The following is a 24,952-nucleotide window of genomic DNA, read 5'->3' on the forward strand; positions in this document are numbered from 1 at the left end:
GGTTTCCCTACCCCTATACATGCCATGTTAGCCATCGTTGGACTAACGATGTGAAAATTCAATCTGCAGAGATTCATCCCATCAGGTCTGTTCATCTAGAGAACCTTTACTAAAACAGTTCTGTGTGTGAATGTGTGCTTATCTTCCCACTGAAGTGGATGTGCTAGCTAAGAGTAGTGTTCCACAAGGTGTGTCTCCCAGGGTTCCAGTACCTACCAGTGAAAACTAGCTGCAGTTTACCTAAGCCCAGCAGGAAGGATTCAACACAAGCCAAATGAGAGTGTTTATTGGGGGCAATTCTCTAGTGGGCTCACTGATCCCAAGGATAGAGTTCACTAGTCCCAGAGAGGTCAGAAAAGTCGATATGGGGGAGTGAGGATAATGAGCAGGGGTGGGGACAAAGAGAGAAAAAGCAAGCAAGGCAATCAGGGAGAGAAAAATGCAGTAGGCAGGGAGGGGGGGGGTGAGAGGGAAGGTGGAGGGAAGAGAGGGAAGGATGGAAAGGGGAGGGGGAGGGAGAGAGAGGCAGAGAAACAGAAAGACAAAGAGTACAAAATTTCTGGATTATTTAGGAAGAGCTTCTGGGGAAGGGAAAACTCGGCCCCTGCACTGTAAAGTTCAAGGTACAAGGTGGGGTATGCCAGACAGGCCCTGTTACAGGTGGGGACTGAGGAGTGCTGGGAGAACCTGGAGGCCCAGACAGCTTTGGTGTGTTAAATATATGAAGGTCCAATGATTGTCGGGTCTGAATCCCAACAGCCACAAAAGAAAACTCTTGTTTCCTCAAATCTCTCTTTACTTGCTAATATCTTGGGCACCCTTCCACTTGTGGGACAGATTAATAACCCCAGTGCTAATTGAGTACCAGGGGTTATGCAAGCTGTATACCTTGATTCCAGGAAGCGGAAGGGAAAGATGCTACTGAGTGTTGTGAGCTGAGTGCGGGTTGAAGTGAGGAACTGGTGAGTACAGGGTCACCGCCCGGGAAAGGGAGGAGCAAGCGGCTGGACAGTGGTAGGTGGTGTGGTGGGTCCTTCCAGGGGCTGGGCGGGGAGACAGATGAGTAGGCTATTGGAGGACAGGCACAAGTGCTACTGAAATGCAAATCCCTGTAGATCTGGAAAAGGTCTGGCTTCAGGCTTGATGCTTGGGCGGGCAACTGTGTACCTACACAGTACGTTCAGCCCCGCCTACCCTTACAGAGGTCCTTAAGTCACTCAAGACTACTGGCCAATCGGAGTCTTCAAAGTACCTGCCAATCAGAAGGGAAGGCGGGCTTTTCCGGGTGCCTAGGTGTAGGATTCGCTTAGTAGTTAAGCAGTCTTTTTTTTTTTTTTTTTTTTTTTTGGTTCTTTTTTTTTGGAGCTGGGGACCGAACCCAGGGCCTTGCGCTTCCTAGGCAAGCGCTCTACCACTGAGCTAAATCCCCAACCCCTGTAGTTAAGCAGTCTTAACTGGTCCTGGCTGCTGTGCTCTCTGTCCTGCGGTTGAATTCTCTGAGGCATGTTCAGGCAAGGTCCAAAGTTGCGACATGGTGAGCACAGGGGCAGGGGGCGCGGGCGGACGGGCAGGGGACTGAGCAGTGGGAGCTCTTGTGGTGTGTCTCTCCCGGGGCTGAGTTGGAATCCTCGGCTACCTGTGAGGTCTTAGCCACTCACTAGACCCAGCGGCAGTTTCTGAATAACTTCCTTGTAGGGGCTGCAACTGTGCAGAGCATTTGGCTTGTGTACGGAAAGATCCTTGGCGTTATCCCAAACTCAGAAGCCTAGTTTCTACAGTTCTGTTCTTAGCATTTAACATTAAGGTGTAAGATCCATTTGGAGTTATTTTGTGGAGGTTGTGGAAGGCATCTCATGTGCTGGGTAGCAATCCAATATCAAGCTGTAATGTAAGAGTAGAATTGATGATGTAAAGGATTTGCTAAAAATTAGGAGATAGCAAGGCACACCAAGTAGAATTTAGCTGAGAGAGGACTGCCTGCAAAACACCACACGTGTAAGTAGTAAGCTAACCAGGCCTGTTAGAGATTAGGATGCTAGGATACACAAGTTTGTTCACCAGGATTGTCCAGAAATATGGCATCAGACCCTGATTTGCAACCAGCCACTAGGCCCATCTCCATATCAAAGAGCAGACCTCTAAGAAGCTGATCAGTGGGGCATTACAGGATCACAATCAACAGTCAGGCCTGGTGTGCCATAAAGGTTTAGTTTTCTTCTTGAGAAAAGCATAGTTCTGCCACATGGGCAAGATGACACCCGGTGACAACCATTAGAAAATGTAAAACAACAAAACACTTTTATTGAGCGCTGGCCTGATCAAGCTAAGCTTTCCCTCCTTTCTGAGGTCCCCATTTTTGAGCTCCTTCTGAAACTCAGGGACATGCTTGGCAGAGCCAGTAACCATCTAGGGCCTAGTCCTTGGGAGCTTTCCCTGGAGTCCTGTGTATAGAGATAAAACAGCTCCCCTCAAACCAGGAATAGGCTTGGGGCCAGGGAATTTGGGAGGGGTTGCTTAAGATTCTGAGAATACAAGTCTTGCCACAATATGGGCTATGGGTCCCTAGGCCACCATGGGCTTGGTAAGGAATATTTTTGAAATACACTGAGTTCCTTGTGCAGCACTGTTTGATTAGACTTTTCCTGAGTGTGTCCCATTATATGATGTTTCTGCTAACTTCGTAGTTTAACCTTTCTGCTGACTTCATAGATGTCTCCCGTTTTTTTCCATTTCCCTCATGTAAACTGTATACAAGGTGACATTCTTCTTAAGCTTACTTAGTTTAAGACCCTCGCACCCCACCCCCCAGCTTTTATACTTTCTACCTTCTCCTTTTCCTATGTTTTTCTTCCTCTGAGACCTTCCACTTAGGACACTGTCACTAATCTACTGTTTTAGGGCACTGGTGTACTTAAACATCCTGGAAATGTTTGCTGTGTAAATGTCCTATCTAAGTGGCCAGACTTGTAGCCTCCAGTTTATATCTGAATTGTTCAAAACTTAACCTGGAACCTGAACCTAAGATAAACCTAAGGGTGACCGCATACATAGAATGTAAAATCTACCTAGGCTAGATTCTCTTTTAGCATTTTAGACCCAGCTAACTGGATCTCTGCTGGTCTTTGCTACTTTGTGGTTTCTTTTTCCCCACTTTTAATCCCCCTCCTCAGCTCCCCTCCCCCCACCCTCGTTTCACCCCCTAACACCAGATAGGAGAGAAACAAAGATGGAGGAGAAAAAGATCCTTGAATCTAGTTCCTTGTACTCGACCCAGCAGCCTGAGTCGAACAGTCTCTGCTGGGGGGAGTGAAGATGCAAAGCCAAGAGTTAGATTTGGGGGGACTGCTGGTTAATACAGCTGTCTCGAGTTTGTTTTTCCTAAGTTTTATGCCCCACAGTGCCATAGAAAGCAAAGCCACAAGTTCACAAACAATTCTCCAAAATATGCACAGAATATCAGTTCTTATCCAGAGGCATCTCCCTGTTCCTTCCACCAAGGTTGATAGAACTTTCAGTCCCTCCAATCATTCCATGCCTCAGCAGGCTGATAAATTTGCCTACAACCCCTGACCCACTTTGACTGCCTGGGTACATACAAAGAATAGGGTCAGTTGTAAGGCACAAACAAAGTAGCCAAGTGTGGGGAGCCGACTTGCCTGAGACCCCAACATTGAGTTAATTAGGACAGACAAAGAACATAGGAAAGCTCACCTAAAGGACAAGCTCAGTGGAAAAACCTAAGGTTCTAGCTAAAGTGTGGATACCAATCTGGGGGTTAGCATTGCTCAGTAACAAGGCTTGCCAGGAGCACTGACACAAATCTGGTGTTCCAACAGGTTTGCCAAGTGGAGGCTCCTGACCTTTTGTTGGGAGCTAGCTCCATACAGACCTTTGCAAAAGAACCAGCTTCCTATAGACTCCTACAGACCCAGGGCTGTGACATTTTGCTGAGAGCCAATTCCCTCCAGACCCACAGATTGTGACCTTCTCCTAGGGCCCAACTTCCTACAGACCTAGGCCAACATCCCGCAGGAGTGAGCCAACTACCCTGTTGCAGGATGGGACAGCCAAGGAAGAAAAATGTGTAAACAAAGTTCCCAAGGTCACTGTATTGGGTTTATCAAGATGACCAACATACCAGGAACACATTACTCTGTCCCATCCAACAGGACAGTCAATGAGGGTCCAAGGGCTACCAAGAAGAGAATGGGGGACAAGAGATTTGAAGAAGGACGCTAATACTGGGGTCTGATCAAGGGGACAATTTTATTTTTGCAAGCTCTGGTCATATAGTATAGCAAGACTGGGGGAGGAGGAAATCTTCAGGGGGCTGTGAGACCTAGATGTATTAGCCTATGAAGAAGTTGGCTCACACCTGCGGGATGTTGGCCTAGGTCTGTAGGAAGCTGACTTCCCCCTAAAGGTCAGGAGCCTCCATTTGGCAAGGCGGTTTCTAAGCAAAGCTGACCACTAGATTTGTATCAGCCTTTCTGTAAGATTTCCTAGAACACTGTTTTTTATTTTTATTTTTCTACTGAGCTTGTCCATTAGATTGACTTTCATATGCCCTTTGTCTGTCCTAATTAGCTCAATGTTGGGGTCTCAGGCAAGTTGGCTCCCTCATTCCTCAGCTGTATTTTTTTTTTTTTTTTTGAACATACTTTCTTGTCCTAGCCCAGTGGCAAATATACTTGCCATTTTCCTAGAAATGGTACCAAGAGCTCTCCACACCTGGTGGAGTGGAAGATCTAATAAAATACAAATTTACCATACTAGGGCTCTGTGTGCCCCTAGGGTGGGGTGGAAGGGCAGAGCTGGGAAGGCTTGTGATGCGTCATGCAATCTCTAATCCTCCAATAGAGGGGCTGCTACCATTCTCTGTGGAGCATAGCAATCAGGAGGAGCACCAGTGGGAGGTAGCTTGCAGGTTCTTTCCATATTCTCTGATGTAGTTCATCAGAGAGCTGTGAGGGAGATTTTGCAGCCACCAGGAACAACAGGTTGGCTCAGGTATTGAAAGACCCCCAGACTTGGGGAGACTCTCGCTCCAGTCACGGGTTGAGGTACCCCCAGGAAACACGAGAAGCCGGTCTTGATGTAATCAACAAGAGGCAGTTTTATTTACGAGATCTCGGGCTGACATGTATCTCACACAGGAGATTGAGTCAAGCCCCGAGCCTCTCTAGGCAGGAGCTTATATAGGGAAAACCAGGGGTTTCGTGTGAATACACATAATTGGCTAATACAAAGGGTGCACAGTTACTTTTGGCACGGAGTTACATCAACAAAGCATACGTGTAATCTAGCATCTCAGCAATGTGGGCAGGGCAACTCATCTCACTGCAGCAGGGGGATGACCCATCCTCAGGGAGTGAAGGAAGGGGAGGGGGTGGCTCCAGATGGCCAGTGTCCTTGGGAGTTGATAGTCGGGCCAGTCAGCCCTATCTCAAATTCTCTCAGGCATGTCTGGACTTTGTTCATGACTAACTTTTAGAAATTTTAATCCTTCACTATCAGAGTCCAATCTGACTGGACTGATGTGGACTTTGAACCAGACTGTGGTGCTGTTGGTACATGTGGTGTCCTGGGCAGAGGGCCTTGTCCTCTGAGCCTCTCTGAGTGTGGGTTCCCTGGGGAGGAGGCTCTGCATCTGGTTATAAGGTGTGTTGATTATAATATCACTGCCCAGTGTGCACACAAGCATTGCTCTTGGTGTGCAGAAGACAGATTTCAAAACTGAAAATCCGGTTTCTAGAAGTTCTGAAGATTGTATTGCAAATTTATTTTGTGTGATAAATTTTACAAATAGTTTAGAAACTGGTAGGGATGAGGTTATGAGAATCATCCTTTGGCAATACTTGGTTAAAATCCTTTTACCTTTCCACTATCAGCAGTCACAGTGAATGGAATGATTCAGGGAAATTCAGTTCCAGAGTCCAAAAGGAGTTTCTGAGATGCAGAGGTTTCTCAGGTGTGCAGGGTGGGGTGTAGGTGAGTAGGGCAGATTCTACATCATTACTAAAATCCACATGGCATCATGTGGAAGCAGACATTAAGTTATTCTTCAACTTTCGTTTGTGTGTGGGTTCAGGGGGGCTGGGTTTGTGTGAGATCACACGGGGGCATTGGGAGCTGCAGAGCCATAACCCTCCTTTCTTACCACCTTCACACAGAGAGCTCTAGAGCGTGGGGTCAGTAGTGGCAGGTGGGTCAGAAATATAGCAGTTTAGTGGTCAGTTTGAGTTATTCTTGTGGGAGTTGGGAAGTCTGTGGTTTTTTTTCGATTTGAATACACATGCAATCATAGGTAATATTGGTCAAGTTCACATTTTTCCTGGCTGAGTTTCCTTAGGTCTTTTGATTAAAACTTGACTATAATTTGGGGATTATGTTCTTGCCTTTTTTTCTCTACATCTCATTTTTTCACAAATGTGCTAAAACTTTTGATCATTGTAGCTCTTTGATAAGTACAGATGGCATCTCCATTGTGCCAAAATGTGTACTATTTCTTCATAATCCTGTTGATGATTCTGACGTTTTTTCACATGGCAAATAGCTTTGAAATCAGCTGTCCTGTTATATATTATTAGCCGTTTTCTTTAAATTGTCTTGAACTTTTGCTGCAAATTGAACATACCCAACATTCCTTTTTTAACATCACTATAATGGTGTTGTTTACAGTTATATAAGTTGGTAAAAGATATTCTACGTAATAATTCATTTAGCAATCTATATAGTCCGTGTGTGAAACTGAAACTGATGTGAAATAACGTCCAAAGCCATAGAAACAGGAGTTTAGTGTAGACTTTAGTGACACAGAATACATCCTTATTGTCACGTAGACAAGATCTTTGTAAGTATGACTTAATGGAGAAAACAAAAAGAGTGAAAATAAAGCATGGTACAGAACTGGGCAATGAATCTGGATGTGACATAGGCTTGTGTCTTAGCAGTAAACTCTGATAGCAGTAGGTTGGGATTTTCCATTGATACCTACTAAAACTAGTTAATACTGTGTTTCTATAGTTGATATAAAATTGTGCATGTTTAACATGTGTATTCTGATACATGTGTACATAATACCTACACCCAAGCAATCCCCATCCTATGGAGTGTTGTATAGGAATCGAGGCTCGTGCCCAGACAGACCACACCTGGCCAGTACGGTTCCACGTGAGAGACTTTCATTGGTGCTGGGGATGGGGGATGCACAAAGGAGGGGAGGAGACAAAGGAGGAAAAGAGAAAGAAGGGGCGACGGTCAGGAGGGGTTGGCTTTTTATTTGGGTAGGGACATAACCTCTTGCAGGTGAGGGTGGGAGATGGACTAGGAGGACACTGGAAATATATGACAAGGGATGCACAGGTCCCTTTTCACCTCTGGGTGACGTCACTTCTATCGCTGGGTTTGGAGACAACCTGCAACCATAAAGCCGATTCCTCATACCAACACTTACTTCTCATAAAAATGACAGAATTGCCATGGATCCCAGCAGTCTTCTCAGTATAGTTTCCATGCACTTGAAATTAGTTTTAAAAAGTACCAGAATGCTCATGTTTCTTGCAGTTGTATTCATACTTGCCTAAATATGAAAATAACATCAATGCTCATTTGTTGAGGACAAGCTAGGTGCCTCTAGGCGACCTAGGGTGCCTTGGGTTAAAGGAGTGGATAAAGGATTATGCACTTGTAAAGACTCTCACAGTCAGTGCTTTATTGGTCATAAAACAGCATGTAATTATAGCTTAAGCATTATCAACCCATTTCTTTCTCCCATATAATTTTAACCTTTAATGCACTCTTATCATCAGATGGATATGGGAGCTTGAACCATGTTGTCAACATTGCTCTAAAATGAAGGGTGACCAAGTCAACTCAGTCAACAGGGTCTCAAGGGAGGGAGTGAGGATTGAAAGGAAAAAGAAAATTAGACAATATATAGCATGATTCTAGCCAGTGTTGAGGCTGAAGCGGGTTTATTTTTCCCAGTCTGCTTTTCTACCATTTTTAGTACAAGCAAATAATAAGGTCAATTCTAGGTCAAGAAACAAACAAAGCACAAATACCTGTGATCATTGTTTCTAAGGGCTCATTAGTTTGACAAGAGAAAAGGAATGGTACTAGCCCAAATGTAAATATTCTTACCTGAACCTACCGCCTGAGTCCTAGTCCATGGTCAAATTCCTCCCAAATTTTTATATAGAGGGCAGAAAGCAGAGAATCTAGCTGAAACAATCTCCTTCTAAGCGTTTTTTTTTTCCTAATGTTTATTTAGAACATTATGTGGAGAAGAGAAATGAAATATCAAGCTTTCTGTAGCAAGAGTTGTTGTAGATGAGAAGCAAATGTGTTATTATAGTATGCTGTAAAAATGCAGAACGTGGCTTTAGGTGAATGGCATGAGAGGTTCCTGCAATGAGTCATAGTGCATGAAGAAGTAAAAATGAGGTTAAGAAACAGATTGACAGGGTTGGGGATTTAGCTCAGTGGTAGAGCGCAAGGCCCTGGGTTCGGTCCCCAGCTCCGAAAAAATGAAAAGAAAAAAAAAAACATATTGACTGTTTTGTTTGAGTTTTAATAGTAACGATAAATTACAGTTGAACAAACATGTAAAAGTCTTAGATAACTGACTTGGCTCTTTGTTTTCTGTGCCTTCAGTAACTTATCTTAGATGGTAATACTTTCATTTTTGCTTTGGAGAAAGCGTTTAAACATTTAATATTTTTATACATTGGTTTATTTAGGCTTAATGCATAATATAGTTAATGTAGTGATTTTGTACAACATCTCATTTATTTCTATTTGAATAGTTATTCAAACATTAGTTTTTCTTAAAAACAATTATGAGTATTCCTTTGGAATGAAATGAAAAGCATTGTAATTCCACATTCTTAACTAGTGAAAGCTAACACAAGAAAGTAACTGCTTTTGTTTCCTGCGTGATATATATTTCACATTGCTGAGAACAAAACTTCTGATTTCACATATAGAATGGGCCCAAGGTGAGCTTGTCATGAATCCCTGTGTTTCTGAGTATTTGATCGAATTATGAACCCAGAGACTGTCCAATTTACTGGCGGGGGTGGGGAGGTCGGGTGGGGAGCTGTTTCTAACTGGTATGGCTCAGCCCTTAGTACACACCATTGCTCTCAAATGATGAAGGTAAACATAGTTTTAGAAGGAAGCACTCATGTTCGTAAGTAATGTATAATTGAGTGGCTGAAAAAATGATGAATCAGGGAAAGATCTGACAGAATAGGATATACCCAACTCTCAAGAGAAGAGGGAAAAGAGGCAATATAAGAGGAAGCAGTGAAAGAATAAAAAATTCAGTTAATATGTCAGAAGTTTAAAAATGCTATCTCACCCCTAAGAAGCCTTAAATACCTCAAATTCCAGACCCTGCATTCTATCTGTAAGCAGGAAAAAGGTCACATTTCTTGAGCCTGCTCTTCCAAGAACTAGATAAAAGGACTTAAGATAAGGCCCTTAGGGCTGGAGAGATGGCTCAGTGGTTAAGAGCACTGCTCTTCCAGAGGTCCTGAGTTCAAATCCCAGCAACCACATGGTGGCTCACAACCATCTGTAATGGGATCCGTGATGCCCTCTTCTGGTATGTCTGAAGACAGATACAGTGTACTCATATACAAAATAAATAAATAAATACATTTTTAAAAAAAGGAGAAAAAAAGATAAGGCCCTTAGATATGCGGTTCCCGAACTAGTAAAGATAATAGAAAGCTTCTCCCAGCAGCTAACTGTCTGCAAAGTTAAATTAGAATCTTAACAGAACAACCTTGAGAAGCAGGAAGCTTCTCCTAGGAACTAAAGGGAACACAAAGTTAAGCAATCTTGAGAGGCAGGAAGCTTCCTGTGATTTTCCAGTGACACCACCCCTGCTGCCTTGGGCTGTGGTTTCTCCCTTTAAATACCCTTTCTTCCAGCCTATCTGGGTCGAACTCCTATGCCCCTGTGTAGGATATGAGTCTAGAGCCCAGTGCACTGGTTCCTATCAATAAACCTCATGTTTATTACAGCAAGGACCGTCTCTCGTGAGTTCTTGGGGGTGAGTCATCCCGAAACTTGAGTGAAACTCTCCCCGCTCTGGGGGTCTTTCAGCAGCACAGAGGGTAAGAGGAGGAGGCAGTTTTACCTGGAGAATTTTACAGAGACAGGCAGGCTAAAGACAGAAAAAGAGAAAATGAGCAAGAGAATGAGAAGAGAGCAGTTGATTAGAGTTCTTTTGAGGCCAAGCACAGCAATTCAGTCAGAAGTGAAAGACACAATTTGAAGTGGTTAGCATGAAGAGTTTGAGCTAGAAGACCAGCCAGAGTTCAGAAAGAACAAGAAAGGGTGATTTTATTCAACAGCTAAGTCTCAGATGCACAAAACACTCAAGTGCCCGACCCTCCTGAGCCCCCTCAGTTTTTGCCCCCTGCTGAGCCTTGCTGATGCAGGTTGAAGCTTTAGTTCCTAACAAAGGAACATCTTGATCTTTCAGTTTGGCACCTGGGCTGAATTCAGTTCCTGAATTTTGTTCCTGTTTTTCACCTGAGGGCATAACCTATTTTTCCACTTTGCTTCCTGGATTTCTCCACCCAGTGAACTTGGGGTGTATATTCTGTGAACCTCAGTAAAGCTTTGGCATTTTCTTTGCACAAATGACCCCACTCTGTGTCTTTTGTTAAATCCCCCAGGCCTACGCCCCATCATTCTAGACCTAGATAAGATTGTACAGAAGCTATAAGCTTCCTTGATTTTGCTCTTCTTTGTTCGCTATAGCGTCCCTTCTTTGCATTTTCATTTAAGCAATATTGAATTAAGTTTTTAAATGAGGGTAGATTCTCATATAATATATCCTGACCACTGTTTCCCCACCCTACACTCCCAACTACCCCCCACTTCTATCCTTTCCCCAAGATCCACCCACACATACACACCCCATTTCCTCTTCAAATGGAGCAGACCTTGAAAGAATAAAGATTCTAAACTATCACCCACTGACCCTGCTGTGAGGACAAGTGCACCTCACAGCAAAGAATAACATAACATATTTTGGGGATGTAGTCTGGCTATAGCCACCAGAAACCATCTGGCCTCGATAAGGCCTGACGCAACAGTTCCGAGAAAAACGAGAATTAGGGTCAGCTTGCCCCAGAAGGGTGGCCTAGAGTTGAACTGAGCCCAAGTTACAAACCAATGGAATTGCTTTGTGTGACTGTTGCCAACTACCTATGTAATTTTCCCTATAAATCCCTTCTCCTAATTGGGCTCTGGGTCAACTCCTCTGTCTCCTGTGTGAGATACGTGTCGTCCCCAGAGCTCTGGTTCCTCAAATACACCTCTTGTTCATTACATCAAGACTGGTTTCTCGTGAGTTCTTTGGGGGTTGCATTGTCTCGAGATTTGAGTGGGGGTCTTCCCCACCCCAGTGGTCTTTCAACCTAACAGACGAAACAAGATAAAAAAAGAAAAGGTGAAAGCCTTCATATTGGACAAGACAACATGATAGGAAAAATCTCAAGATCAAGCAAAAGTATCAGAGTTACACCTGCTTCCACTGTTAGGAGTCCCTCAAAGACACCAAGCTAACAGCCATAACATATCTGCAGAGGACCTGGCATAGACCCTTGCAGTCTCTCTGCTTGCCATTTAAGTTTCTGTAAGGTTCCTAGAAATCCAGTCAGTGTTAGTCATGGGTTCCCTCTCATGTCAAGGGCCTCAAGTTAAACCAAACATTGGTTGGCCACTCAAACACGTTTGTTACCATCATACCCCAGCACATCTTAGGAAGGACCAATTGTAGGTATGTGTGGGTGTTGGGGGCAGAGGGGGAGTTTCCAGGTTTTTCTTTCTTCTTTTTTAGCCTGTAGAGTACCTTCTCTCCTCAAAGAGACTAGAACACAGGGGTGAAGGCTCCAAGCCTGTACTAGCTTGACCTCTCCATTCAGTGAACTGTGTGGAATTTGTCCTTAATGATCAGTCCCTGCTGTCAGTTATCTGAGAGCAAAGTTTGTCCTTGCATCAGCAAGGATTGTTGAAGGATCTCAAGGGACCGCCTTGGCCAACAGCTCAACCATATGTAACTTATTAGCAACATCAAAGCCCTGCCTGGTGTCAAAGGATGGTCAGTTCAGACTCCATATCCTCCATTACCAGGAGTTTTCATTAGGGTCACCCTGGTCATCCAGGAAGTTGTCATTGTACTGGATTTCTATACTAACTCCCAAACAACCCCTAATTCCAGCTGTTTCTACATGCATTGTACTTTCCCCTGCATTCCCCTCAACTGATCCTACCTACTCCTGTTCCCATCATACTCTGGTCTACTCACAGAAGTTATTCTATTTCCCCTTTAGTAAGAGATCTGTGCTTCCTCCCTAGAGCCCACCTCTTTAAACCCTCTGGGTTTGATTACTATTTACCTAATAGGTAATATCCACTTGTAAGTAAATGCATGCCATGTTTGTCATTCTGGGTGTGATTTCCTTAGTTGCATTTACTTGCCTGTAGATTCATGTTGTCATCTTTTTAAACAGCTGAGTGATACTCCATTTTATAAATGTACCACATTTTTTTGTTTACCCTGTAAGGCTCAAAGTGAGTCTTAACTACCAGGAGATCCCCCAAGTGAGGCATGAGAATGGAGTTTAATGCAAAGGCAAGAGTTTATTTTCGGGTGTGTCAGGGTCAACCTTCAATCAGCCCCTCGTAGCGAGGGACTGGAAGGTGACCCCAATGGCTGTGACAAGCAGTTTTTATACTTTCAGAGGTACAGGTTACATTAGCAGGTTTACAGTTCAAACTTATATGGCATGCCTTTGAGCTCTTATCTGGGACCAGAGGGTCAGGCTAAATGTACTACAGGTACATTTTGCAGGATTTTCAAGAATGTCCCTGCTCCTCCCAAGAACTGTGGGTGGAGAATGGAACTTGTCCTAGCCTTGACCGGAGGCAGTTGATGTAAAGCTGGCAAAAGCCCTTAGGGTCCCCATAACCTACCTACTTTCCACCAGGCCAAGCCTCCTGACAGCTCTTAGGCTTCAGTAAGAACTAGGGTCCTTCAACCCATTCTTCAGTTGAGGTACTTTTCAGGTGTTTCTAGGTTCTGGCAAGTGTGAATAAATATCCTATGAACATAGGTGAGCAAATGGCCTTGTGGTAGGGTGGAGCACCTTTTAGATAGATGCCCAAGAGCATTATAGCTGTGGTTTGAGATGGATTCTCAGGGTTCTGAGGCACCAGGACTCTGAGGAAATGCTCATTTCCATAGTGGCAGTATTAGTTTGCACCCTACCAGCATGGAGAGTTGTTACCCCTTCTCCACATCCTTACCAGCATGACTTGTCCCTTGTATTGATCTTACGCATTCTTACATGTGCAAGATAGATTCTCAAAGTAGTTTTCATTTGCATTTCCTTGATGGCTGAGATGATAATGATTTTTTTAAGTATTTCTCAGCTTTCTGAGATTCCTTTGTTGAGAATTCTCTGTATAGATTTATACCCCCCATTTATTAAGAAGATTTATTTATTTAATGTGATCGAGTACACTGGAGCTGTCTTCAGACATGCCAAAAGAGGGCATCAGATCCCATTACAGATGGTTGTGAGCCAACATGTGGTTGCTAGGAATTGAACTCAGGACCTCTGGAAGAGCAGTCACTGCTCTTAACCACTGAGCCATCTCTCCAGCTCCTATACCCCATTTTTTAATTGAATTTTTTGCTTTAGAAAGTCTAATTTCTTGAGGTTTTTATGTATTTTATATATTAGGCCTCTATAAGATATGGATTTGTTTACAAAAATATTTTCCCATTCCTTAGGCTGCCACTATGTCCAATTGACTGGGATTTTGCCACTTCTAATCCTATTTATTTATTTATTTATTTATTTATTTATTTATTTATTTATTTATTTATTTATTGGCAAAGAGGAGAAACAGAATACACAGGATGACGATTGGCCTGTAATTTCTTAAAATTGTTATTACAATCTTGTAGTTCACGTTTAAAACACTTTCCTTCTGTCTTTCTATCTCCTTTTATTTTTGATATCATTTACGTTGTGTGATTCTATTCATTATAATCTAATTATATTGTTTCTCTGGAAAATGAAAAACCTTCACCTACAATTTTCTCTTCTGAAAATTTACTATGTCATGAGTTTTTTGAGGTTTTGATAGTTTGGGAAACAGTTTTAGTGTCCTCTTCTGAAGGCTTGCCTCTCCTCATTTCTTGGCAAATCTGTGTTTTCCAGTTGTTGCAATCATCAATTTTGGGGTTTTGTGTGTGTGTGTGTGTGTGTGTGTGTGTGTGTGTGTGTGTGTGTGTGGTTTATGTTTGTTTGTTTGTTTTTGCTACTTAAATGATTGATATTGTTAACACATTTGATTTGGGTTTTTTAAACTTTCTGATATATTATTGCCTTTTTGTCCTAGTTAGCTTCAGTTGTGAACATTTTTAGAGCCTACAATCATCTGAGGGGCTCTCACTTGAGGGCACGCCCTCATCAAAATGCCTGGATGCTGTATCAGTGAGAGATTGTGTTGTGATGATGGATGTGGGAAGTCTCTACACTGAGGGTGGCAGGATCCCTGAGCAAGTGGGCCTGGGCTGGGTAAGGGAGCTGGCTAAGTATGAGACAGTGACCAAGAAGGAAACTAAGATTTGTTCATGGTTTTTGCCTTTTCTTGAAGCTTGAGTTTCTATGCTAAGCTCCAGAACTTATGGCTGTCATGTGACTGGACCAAACAAGTGAACCTGTTTATTTCCTGAGATGCTTTTGGTTAGAGAATTGAATCAAAGTACGAGAGTAGCAAATTAGAACAAAAAAAAAAAAAGTTATTTTGTTGCTGGACAGAAACTAGAGAAACTAGAAATGTTCTTCTTTGGAGGAAGGTGGTAAATATCAGGGCTTGAGATGGCAAACAGCATAGAAAGCTGTATTCAGAGCTTAATCGGCTGTTGTTGTAGCACCTGGAAGACTGGAGTCTTGCAAATAATGCAGTGAGAAGTTGAGGTCATAGGATTTCAGTGGAAAATAGACTCCATGAAAAATTTAGCTAGAGGTCATTTATGTGGTATTTTGACCCCAAATCTTTCTTATTCTGCCCATAAATTCTGCCCTGATAAATTGAGTATGGCAGAATTAAAAAACAATTAGCTATATTTCTCAGGTGAAATATTGAATCTGTTAGATGATTATTACTAGTAACTCATTTTGGACTACAAGAAAAAAACAAGTTGAGCAGAAATAAATTCAAAGTCTGTGGTTTGTAGAGAAAAGCAGCCCTGGGAAGTTACACATGGCAGCCAAATGCTGAGACAGAGGCATGAATTTTCAAAGAGATTATCACCATTAAAGAGAAGGTCTTTGCTGAGGATTGGAAGCCTAAGAAGGTGAATTAAGGGAAACAGTCCCTCCTGCTAAGCCTTCAGTTAATGGAAGGGGGAGTTGGCAAAGTCATTCCTAGACCCAGGAAGGAACTTCATATAAAACCTGCTGCTACTGGTCCAAGCGTGGCACCCAAGTTCTGGAAATAAGAAATATGGAAAAATAAGGTTATCGCTTCTTCCCCCTTGGTTTCAGTTCAGCAGTGTTCCCTCCATCTATGTTTGGCAGAGTGAGATCCCCAGTGAGGGAGGACACTGTGAGAGTGCATGGGATGAATCTGAGGATGAAGTCTGAGTTGCATTTGAGACTACACGATTTAGAGATACCTAAGTTGTGAGACACCTGTCATGGAGAGCTGCATAGAGCAAGTGGAGGTAACAAAGCCGAGAGATGTATGAGAAGTTGCAGGGATATGGCCATCTAAGCCTTTTGAAACTGAAGCTCCTTGTATCTGAGACAGAGATGCAGGATTTGGTGTTTGTCCTACTGGGTTTCTTGCTTTGGTCCAATCTTCCCTCACTATGTACTCATTCCTCTCTACTGGAATGGGAAGGGTTATTCTGTGCCTTTGTATGTTGGAAAGATATAACTTGCTTTCTGATTTTACAAGATGTGGCAATCAGGAGTGTCAGAAGTGATTCGGGGCATTTGAAGAGTGTATGGGCTGCAGGCTATTAGGGTCATGGGAAGCTCCTGATTAGCTGCCTGTGAGGGATGGTTTTCGTATAATTGACTTGTTTGGACTTTTCCAGTTTGGGAAACAGAAACTTAGGCCTAGTTTCCCAACCTGTCAGTTTACAACGTGTCATGGAGGAGTCAGCCTTGCTCTGGCCAACTGAGTTCTCTCAATAGAAGCTTTCGTAGGAAGAAACTTTCTAGATGATTAGTTATTGGGGATGACATTTGGGTGTCTATAGAGTCAACCCATTTGCTGCGTGGTGTGTGTGTGTGTGTGTGTGTGTGTGTGTGTGTGTGTGTGTGTGTGTGTGTGTGTGTGTGTGTGTTTTGTGTAGTGGTTGTACCTGATTAGTCAGGTTCCTTCTTATGTTGTCTTGCCTTCAGCATTATACACTCTAACCCTAAATCACATAAGATGCAGTTGAAGCAATTGCTATTCAGTGCTAAGGTATTTTGGAAGCCTGTTTTTTTTTTATAATTTTAATTTTGTTTTGTTTTTTGAGGACAAAGTATCTCTATGTAGACCTGGCTGTCCTGAAAGTAGGTATGTAGAACGTTCGGCCTCAAACGTAAATGGTCTACCTGCCTCTGGCTCCAGAGTGCCAGGATTCAATGTGGGCCAACATGCCCAGCTTTCTCTTTGTTTTTTTCTTTGTTTGTTTGTTTGTTCGTTTTTATATTATTGGCTGATGGTTTGGACAGTGGGTTTTGGCACATGTCAAGCATATGCTGCTGTGTTGACTTTATCCACGTTATGAATTTTGAAATTTGACAGAGAGCATATTCTGTTTCTCAGGTGGCATGTATTCATGACATTCATACTGCCTGGCTATATTGCCTGAGCTTTCTGAGTCATTGGATTGCAGATATATGACATTTTTCCTACCTGTTGCGCTTGTGTTGATTTATTTTAATGAATATGTATATTTTGCCTGTATGAATGAATATGCACATCATGTATGTCTAATCCCCATAGTAGTCAGAAAATGGCTTCAGAATTCCTGAACTTGGAGTAATCAGTAGTTGTAAAGCTCACTTCTAACTATTGGCAATTGAGGCCAATTATTTTTAAGACCAGCAAAAACTCTTCAGTGATGAGTCAGCTCCTGTCCTAGTTTGCTTATTTAGGATCAACATTTACATTGCCAATATTTTTATCTGTTTAAACATTCATTCCCTTTTAGTAAGATCTCATTATTGTTACAGTTTAAACTGGGCCACCTAAAGATTCTGGAAGAATACAGAACTTCAGTGAATGTAATTCTTTGTAGGATCTCTAGTAAAAACCTCTGAGTCCTTTCTATCTTTCTTGTTTGTTTGATTGATTTTTCATAGGGGAGACAGGGTCTTAATATGTACCTCTGGCTGTCCTGGATAGACCTCAGATATACCTGCCTCTGCCTCCTCAGTGCTTGGATTAAAGACATGAGCCTATATGCTCACTTGATATTTTTTGCAGTTAGTAATTGTTCATACAATTTCTCTATATGCTCAGTACTGCACGCCTGCCCCCCCCCTCTCTCTCTCTCTCTCTCTCTCTCTCTCTCTCTCCCTCTCCCTCTCTCTCTCTCTCTCTCTCTCCATTAATTAGCATTTCTCTTGCAAGGCTATATCCTACTCAAAAAGCAAAGAAATGACAGAGGTAAACCTTATTACTCACTTTTCTTCTAAGATGATTTGGTAATTAACATTAGAACATCTGGGTCAAGAAATAAGTGGGGGAAGCACCAGAAGCATACATTTACAGTGATATTGGTATCATGGTTTCTGTTGTACTCATGTATGGGATATTTCAGGATGTATTGACCTATGATGATGTACATGTGAACTTCACTCGAGAAGAATGGGCTTTGCTGGATCCTTCACAGAAGAGTCTCTACAAAGATGTGATGCAGGAGACCTACAGGAACCTCACTGCTATAGGTAAGACAGTGAATTTTCTTTCAGTTTTTAAAATAAGGAAACGAATGTTCCTCTGTTACTGTTTCTTTTCTGTAACGTCAATTGATAATAAAGAAGAATGAGGTGAAAAGATCAGGTTCACTGAAGATAGTAACTTAAATGTTGCCTAATTTCCAATAATATACATTTTCTGGTACTATATTTTAGGTTACAATTGGGAAGACCATACTATTGAAGAACATTGTCAAAGTTTCAGAAGACATGGAAGGTAATTTTCATGTGCAAATTGGTATGAATATGCCCCTGAAGAAATGTTAGTATGTCCTGGAACTTTTAAAGAAAAGAAACAGTGTTTAAAAAAAAAAAAAAAAAGCACTTCTTTAAGTGTATTGATTATTAAATTCTCACAAATCCATGTACCTCAATGTCAGGTGTCTGACTTGTTTTTTGCAAGGCATTCCTCTAAGAAAGAAGACAAAAAAACAATGCCTTAACAGATATTACCATTTGAAACATAGCCACATTACAGCTACTCTGTAAACCTGCCAATCTGTTTAGTCTGATAACACACACACACACACACACACACACACACACACACACACACACACACGCACAGAGAGAGAAACAGAGTAGGTGATAAGTTTATGTTTCTAATAGGCAAATATATCATAGTAAAGCTGATTACTCATATAGTAACATTGTTAAGTTTAAGTGAGAGGGACAGTTTATGAGAGTCAAGAATGTTTTTGAAGAGAAAACTTAATTCTTATACCATATGTCTATGATGAACAAAAAATCAAACTGTATGAATGATGCAATGTGGAAATATTTCATTTGTTATTTTAACAGCTATATCCTGTGTCACAATGGATACATGCCATGTGAGCACAAGGATATTGAAAGAAGCAATGTCTCGCCACCCCCAGAACAATTAAGATATATGTAGCAGTCCACATTTGAGCAGACTTTCTCAATGTGATACTAGTTTATAATTAGTTGGTTTCCCAACTTCATTGGGAATATATCCATAAACTCACATAGCAGAAAATCCCTATGAATACTAGGATTGTGGAAATCCCTTTCTATTTGTCCTGGTTCACTTGGCTGATGTAGTATGCAAATGTAGTGTATTTGACAATAAAGGAAAGCATATGAATGTACTCAATGTGGTAAAGCTCTGAGCTCTTCCATTTCTCTTCAAATATATGAGGAATCTCATAGAGATAAAGGATGCTACAAATGTGACCCATGTAATAACACTTTTACCAACCCATAATGAATGGGAAACCATGAGTGTAAACAAAGTGATACAACCTTAAGATGTGATTCTTCTTTACAATTAGACCATTAGTTTAGTGAATTTGGTAAAGCCTTCACATGTGCCAACTATCTATCTTTGCAGGCATGAAAGATGTCATACTGGAGAGAAACCCTCTGAAAATACTCAGTGTGGTAAAGCCTTTGCACAACATAGTCATCTCCAAAGACATAAAAGCACACATACTGGAGAGAAACTCTATGAATGTAAGCCACGTGATAAAGCCTTTACATACGATTCTCAGCTTCAAACTCTTGAAAGAATTCATACTGGAGAAAAACCCTACAAATGCAGTCAATGTGGTAAAGCCTTTGAACGTCGTTGTAATCTTGGAAGGCATAAACTAATACATACTGGAAGAAAATCCAACAAATACAATCAGTGTGGTAAAGCCTTTGCCCTACAGAGTCATCTCAAAACGCATGGAATAACACATACTGGAGAGAAACCTTACAAATGTGATCAATGTGGTAAAGCCTTTGCATATCATAGTTCTCTCCATGTACATAAAAGAATACATACTGGAGAGAAGCCCTATGTATGTGACCAATGTGGTAAAGCCTTTGCACAACTCGGTCATCTCCAAGTTCATGGAATAACACATACTGGAGAGAAACCTTACAAGTGTGATCAATGTGGCAAAGCCTTTGCACATCATAGTTATCTCCAAGTACATAAAAGAATACATACTGGAGAGAAGCTCTGTGAATGTGATCAATGTGGTAAAGCCTTTTTATCTCATAGTTATCTCCAAGTACATAAAAGAATACATACTGGAGAGAATCTCTATGAATGTGATCAATGTGGTAAAGCCTTTACATCTCATAGTTATCTCCAAGTACATAAAAGAATACATACTGGAGAGAATCTCTATGAATGTGATCAATGTGGTAAAGCCTTTGCATCTCATAGTTATCTCCAAGTACATAAAAGAATACATACTGGAGAGAAGCCCTATGTATGTGATCAATGTGGTAAAGCCTTTGCTCGACTCAGTTATCTCAAAACGCATGGAATAACACATACTGGAGAGAAACCTTACAAGTGTGATCAATGTGGTAAAGCCTTTGAACATCGTTGTAATCTTGGAAGTCATAAATTAATACATACTGGAGAGAAACCTTACAAATGTGATCAATGTGGTAAAGCCTTTGCATCTCATAGTTATCTTCAAGTACATAAAAGAATACATACTGGAAAGAAGCTCTGTGAATGTGATCAATGTGGTAAAGCCTTTGCATCTCATAGTTATCTCCAAGTACATAAAAGAATACATACTGGAGAGAAGCTCTATGAATGTGATCAATGTGGTAAAGCCTTTACATCTCATAGTTATCTCCAAGTACATAAAAGAATACATACCGGAGAGAATCTCTATGAATGTGATCAGTGTAGTAAAGCCTTTACATCTCATAGTTATCTCCAAGTACATAAAAGAATACACACTGGAGAGAAGCCCTATGTATGTGATTGGTGTGGTAAAGCCTTTGCATATCATAGTTATCTCCAAGTACATAAAAGAATACATACTGGAGAGAAGCCCTATGTGTGTGGTCAATGTGGTAAAGACTTTGTAGTTCCGAGTGAGCTTAAAAGACATAAAAGAACACATACTGGAGAGAAACCTTACAAATGTAATGAATGTGATAAGGCCTTTGTAGGTCAGAATGATCTTAAAAAACATAAAAGAACACATACTGGAGAGAAACCTTACAAATGTAATGAATGTGGTAAAGCCTTTGTATTCAATTTTAATCTCCGAGCACATAAAGTAATACATACTGGAGAGAAAGCTTACAAATGTAATGAATGTGGTAAAGCCTTTGCATGTAAAAGTAGTCTCCGAACACATAAAGCAATACATACTGGAGTGAAACCTTATGAATGTAAGCAATGTGGTAAAGCCTTTGTCGGTCAGAATGACCTTAAAAGGCATGAAAGAATTCATACTGGAGAGAAACCTTACGAATGTAATGAATGTGGTAAAGCCTTTTCACAATCAAGCCAACTCCAACTACATAAAAGAACACATACATACTAAAGAGTAACCCTATGAATGTAACCAATGCAGTAAAGCCTTTACTGTGATATTCAAAGGTATGGTGGTTAAAATATACTTGGCCCATGGCAAGTGGCAGTGTTAGGAGGTATGGCCTTTTTGGAGTAGATGTAGCCTTTGAGGATGTATGTCACTGGCGGGGGGGGGGGGGGGCTTTGAGACCCCATGCATAAACTCTACCCAGGGCAGAAGAGTCTTCTGGCTGCCTTCTGATCAAGATGTAGAACTCTCTCCAGCATCATGTCTGCCCTGACATGACACTGACATTCCTTCCACCTTGATAATAGACTGAACCTCTGAATCTGTATACCCTCCCCCCAATTAAATGTCCTTTCTAAGAGTTGCCTTGGTCATGGTATTTTTTCACAGCATTAAAACCCAAATTAAGACAAACAGCATAAAATATACCACACTAGAGAAAAACTGTGAATGTACTAAATATGGTCAAGCCTTTGCACATTTGTATAACTCTCACTATAACAAAAGTATTCATACTTCCATTCACTGAAACCCTGGGCTCTGTGGCAAATTCTGTGTCTTGAAATCTGCATAAATACCTAACAATTCAAAAACATGGTCAAAGTAAATGCCAGGAGTCTATTGGAAACAAGCTGAGTTAGAAGGGTAGGGATTATGTTTAGGGTGGTTGGGTGTGCCTTTAGTACTAGTGAAAAAGCCGCGCCAAAATTTGGGGAGCCTCTCAGTCTAGTCGCGGGATGGAGTTCCCCAGGAAACGCGAGTAGCCGGCCTTGATGTAACAGCAAGAGGTAGCGTTTATTAACGAGATCTCGGGCTGAAATGTGTGTCACGCAGGAGACAGAGGAATCGACCCCAAGACTCGAAATTTAAGGCTTTTTATGGGGGAAGGCAAGGGGATTCAGCGTGGTTATCAGCAAGGGAAATGGGTACAAGGTCTCATCTGTAAGCAGTACGTGCGGGCTGGAGTGTTCCCAATGTAGGAGAGCGTCTTTATCTGTAGAGCAGGGAGTTGTCCGTCCCGGATGGCCCCGACTCAGCTGAGATGGTGGCTGCTAGTTCCTGGAACAATCCCTTGACCTTGTTTTTAGGCTTCGAAGGGCATATCTCAGGCCTGCTCTGTCCTGTCCCCTTATCTGCTGTTCTTTTGCAGTTTTTATGAAGTTTTTATTTTAACTTCATTCCCCTCTACTTTTTGTGAGTAGTTCTAATCTTAGAACTACATGATGAGATCAGTATCTAGAGGCTCTTTACCCCGTACAGCCTGATACTGTTGTCTTAACATGAGGACATGTACAGCACTAATCCGTTCCCTGACAAAAGTTAAAAGGCGATTAATGGGGCTGGGGATTTAGCTCAGTGGTAGAGCGCTTACCTAGGAAGCACAAGGCCCTGGGTTTGGTCCCCAGCTCCAAAAAAAAAAAAAAAAAAAAGGCGATTAATGATGCAGGGCCCAAAAGTGAGCAAAAGGAGGAGGATAATCAAGGGACCAGCTAAGGCCGGCAGCAGGGTGGTAAGCTATGGGGACCTGTTTAACCAGCTTTGAAACCAACTATCAGTGGCTTCTCTTTCTCGTCTTCTCTTGTCTAGCCTCTCTCTAAGTTTAGCCATAGAATCTTTAATGGTCCCTGAGTGATCGAGGTAAAAACATTTTTTTTTTTCAAAGCAGCACATAGCCCTCCTTCTTTAAGGAATATCAGGTCTAATCTCCTATTTTGAAGGACTACCTCTGAGAGGGAGGTTAGGTATTCTTGGAGGTCAGCTAAAAAGTCTTTTTTTACTCTTTTTATATCTGAGACAATGGCAGTTCTGAATTCTCTATAAGCCTTGTATTGTAGGGCAACAGTAGATGTCCTTGTGCTGCCCTTGTAGCACCTAGATAGCCTTAAATGATTTTTTAACTCTCTTTTGTGTCTTATTAAGTTTTTAGCATCAGGATTTTAATCTGGACACTATCTAAACCTATACACCAAGGTCATGACTAGCTTTCAGAACTTTTAAACTTATACAGATTGTGATTCCTGAGGCACAGTCTCAAGAAGTGTTAGGAGTACTAACATATGTAATGATAAATCAAGCCTGTCTCCTCACCTATCCCGATAGAACCCAGGGCAAACATGCAATTCTTGTTTCTAAAGCACACTCCTCAAGTGAGCATTATAGCAACCTCCCAGTCACTTAAATCTAGGGAGCTTTTTGAAGATCTGAGTGTCCCTCTAGGTCCCAGCTCTCAGCCCCAACAGCTAGTACACTGCTGGTGAGGGCTGAGACTTAATGACTGTCAAGGTGGTCAGTAGCACCAGGTATGGTCCTTTCTAGTGAGGCTCGAGTGTCTGGGCTCAGTGTAGCTGCAGTCTCCGACCTGGAACTGATGAAATGTCTCAGGGGTCCCCGGGGCATAGGTTGCTGTCAGCTGTGAGCAGATTTCTTTCTGTATCACCTGTAGGTCTTTTAGCCTGGCATACAAATCATTATTACTATGACATGTTGGTTCAGTAACATCATCTAATACAGTCAGAGGAGCTGAGGCCCCATATAAGATCTCAAAGGGGGTAAAGCTGAGTCTGGAAGGGGTAGAAGTTTAGCCATCCTAGATGACATTGTGTTGTCCACCATGGCAGCACCCACTTATCTCTGACCTTCATTCATGAAGAGGACTGTCTGTGGACAAGGTCCTCGGCTTTCAGCAGGGGTCAGTCAGCCAGTCGCAGAGGTCTTTCCTCCACCCATGGGCTTCTGCCAGTGTTTGACACTCATGTTGCAGTGGCTCCAGGTCCGGATTGGGCAGCAAGGTGACCAGATTGCCCCCAACAGGTGGAGAATCTAGTCCATGGCAGCTGACCAGTGATCCCATCTTTTGGGACATTCTATTCAAAGGCAAAACATCAGCCACTCTATCACAGCTTAAGTCCTGGATTGGGTGATAATTGTTAGTGCCCGGCTGGCAGGAAGGATGTGTTCCAGGCAGAACAGGACTAAGCCACACATCTCCCAGCATCAGGTACTGGTGCACTGAGACAGGTCTTAAGCTCCACATACACAGTCTGTAGATATGCATACACATGGCCTCACCCAGCCATTTTAGCCCACGCAAGCCATTTTGGAGAGCAATTTTCTCATGAAAAAGGGATAGGGGCAGTCAGGGATGACCATGAGCTAGTGGATGGGTTACCCGGCCCACGCCAAGGTCCACTGTTCTTCGGGCAGTCCATAAGTATTGTTCGTTGCCAGTAGCCCCTTGCACTCAAGGTCTTTGGATATTGGCCCACTGCGGGGGGCATAGGAGCACAGAGCATTGGGTCCCTGTATCCACACTTCCCTTCTATCTCTGTACATAGCCAACACTCTAGGACTAAGAAGCTCTTCAGTGGCCCCTCTTGTTCTTTCTTGGGCAGTCCCTGACCCAGTGTCCTTTTTCTTTGTATTAGGCACACTGATCTTTAGCCAGGAATTCTCTTCTGTTGCCAGGTACTACCTTCCTAGGTCCCCTAACTACTGTGGCCAGTATATGTTTCTCTCTTGTCTCTTTTTTTTCCCTAGCTTCCTGTTCTTTTTACCTTCTTTCCTCTTCCTCTTCCTCTTCCTCAGTCTCTCTCATATCTTCTGTATCTTCCTCTACAG

At 42.2% G+C, this 24,952-nt stretch overlaps 1 protein-coding gene across 1 annotated transcript; it reads left to right on the forward strand.

Annotated features, from left to right (window-relative positions):
* The first annotated feature begins 1,446 nt into the window (after window positions 1-1,446).
* LOC103693502 (zinc finger protein 431-like) lies at window positions 1,447-21,519 on the forward strand. The gene is given in 5 exon segments (XM_087569071.1): window positions 1,447-1,534; window positions 17,870-17,996; window positions 18,183-18,243; window positions 19,381-21,323; window positions 21,326-21,519. Coding segments are annotated over 5 exon segments (2,193 nt in total). The 5' UTR covers window positions 1,447-1,531; the 3' UTR covers window positions 21,385-21,519.
* Window positions 21,520-24,952: the final 3,433 nt, after the last annotated feature.

This window comes from Rattus norvegicus, chromosome 9 (genome assembly GCF_021556685.1).
Source record: "Rattus norvegicus strain SHRSP/BbbUtx chromosome 9, alternate assembly SHRSP_T2T, whole genome shotgun sequence".
NCBI classification, from domain to species: Eukaryota; Metazoa; Chordata; class Mammalia; order Rodentia; family Muridae; genus Rattus; species Rattus norvegicus.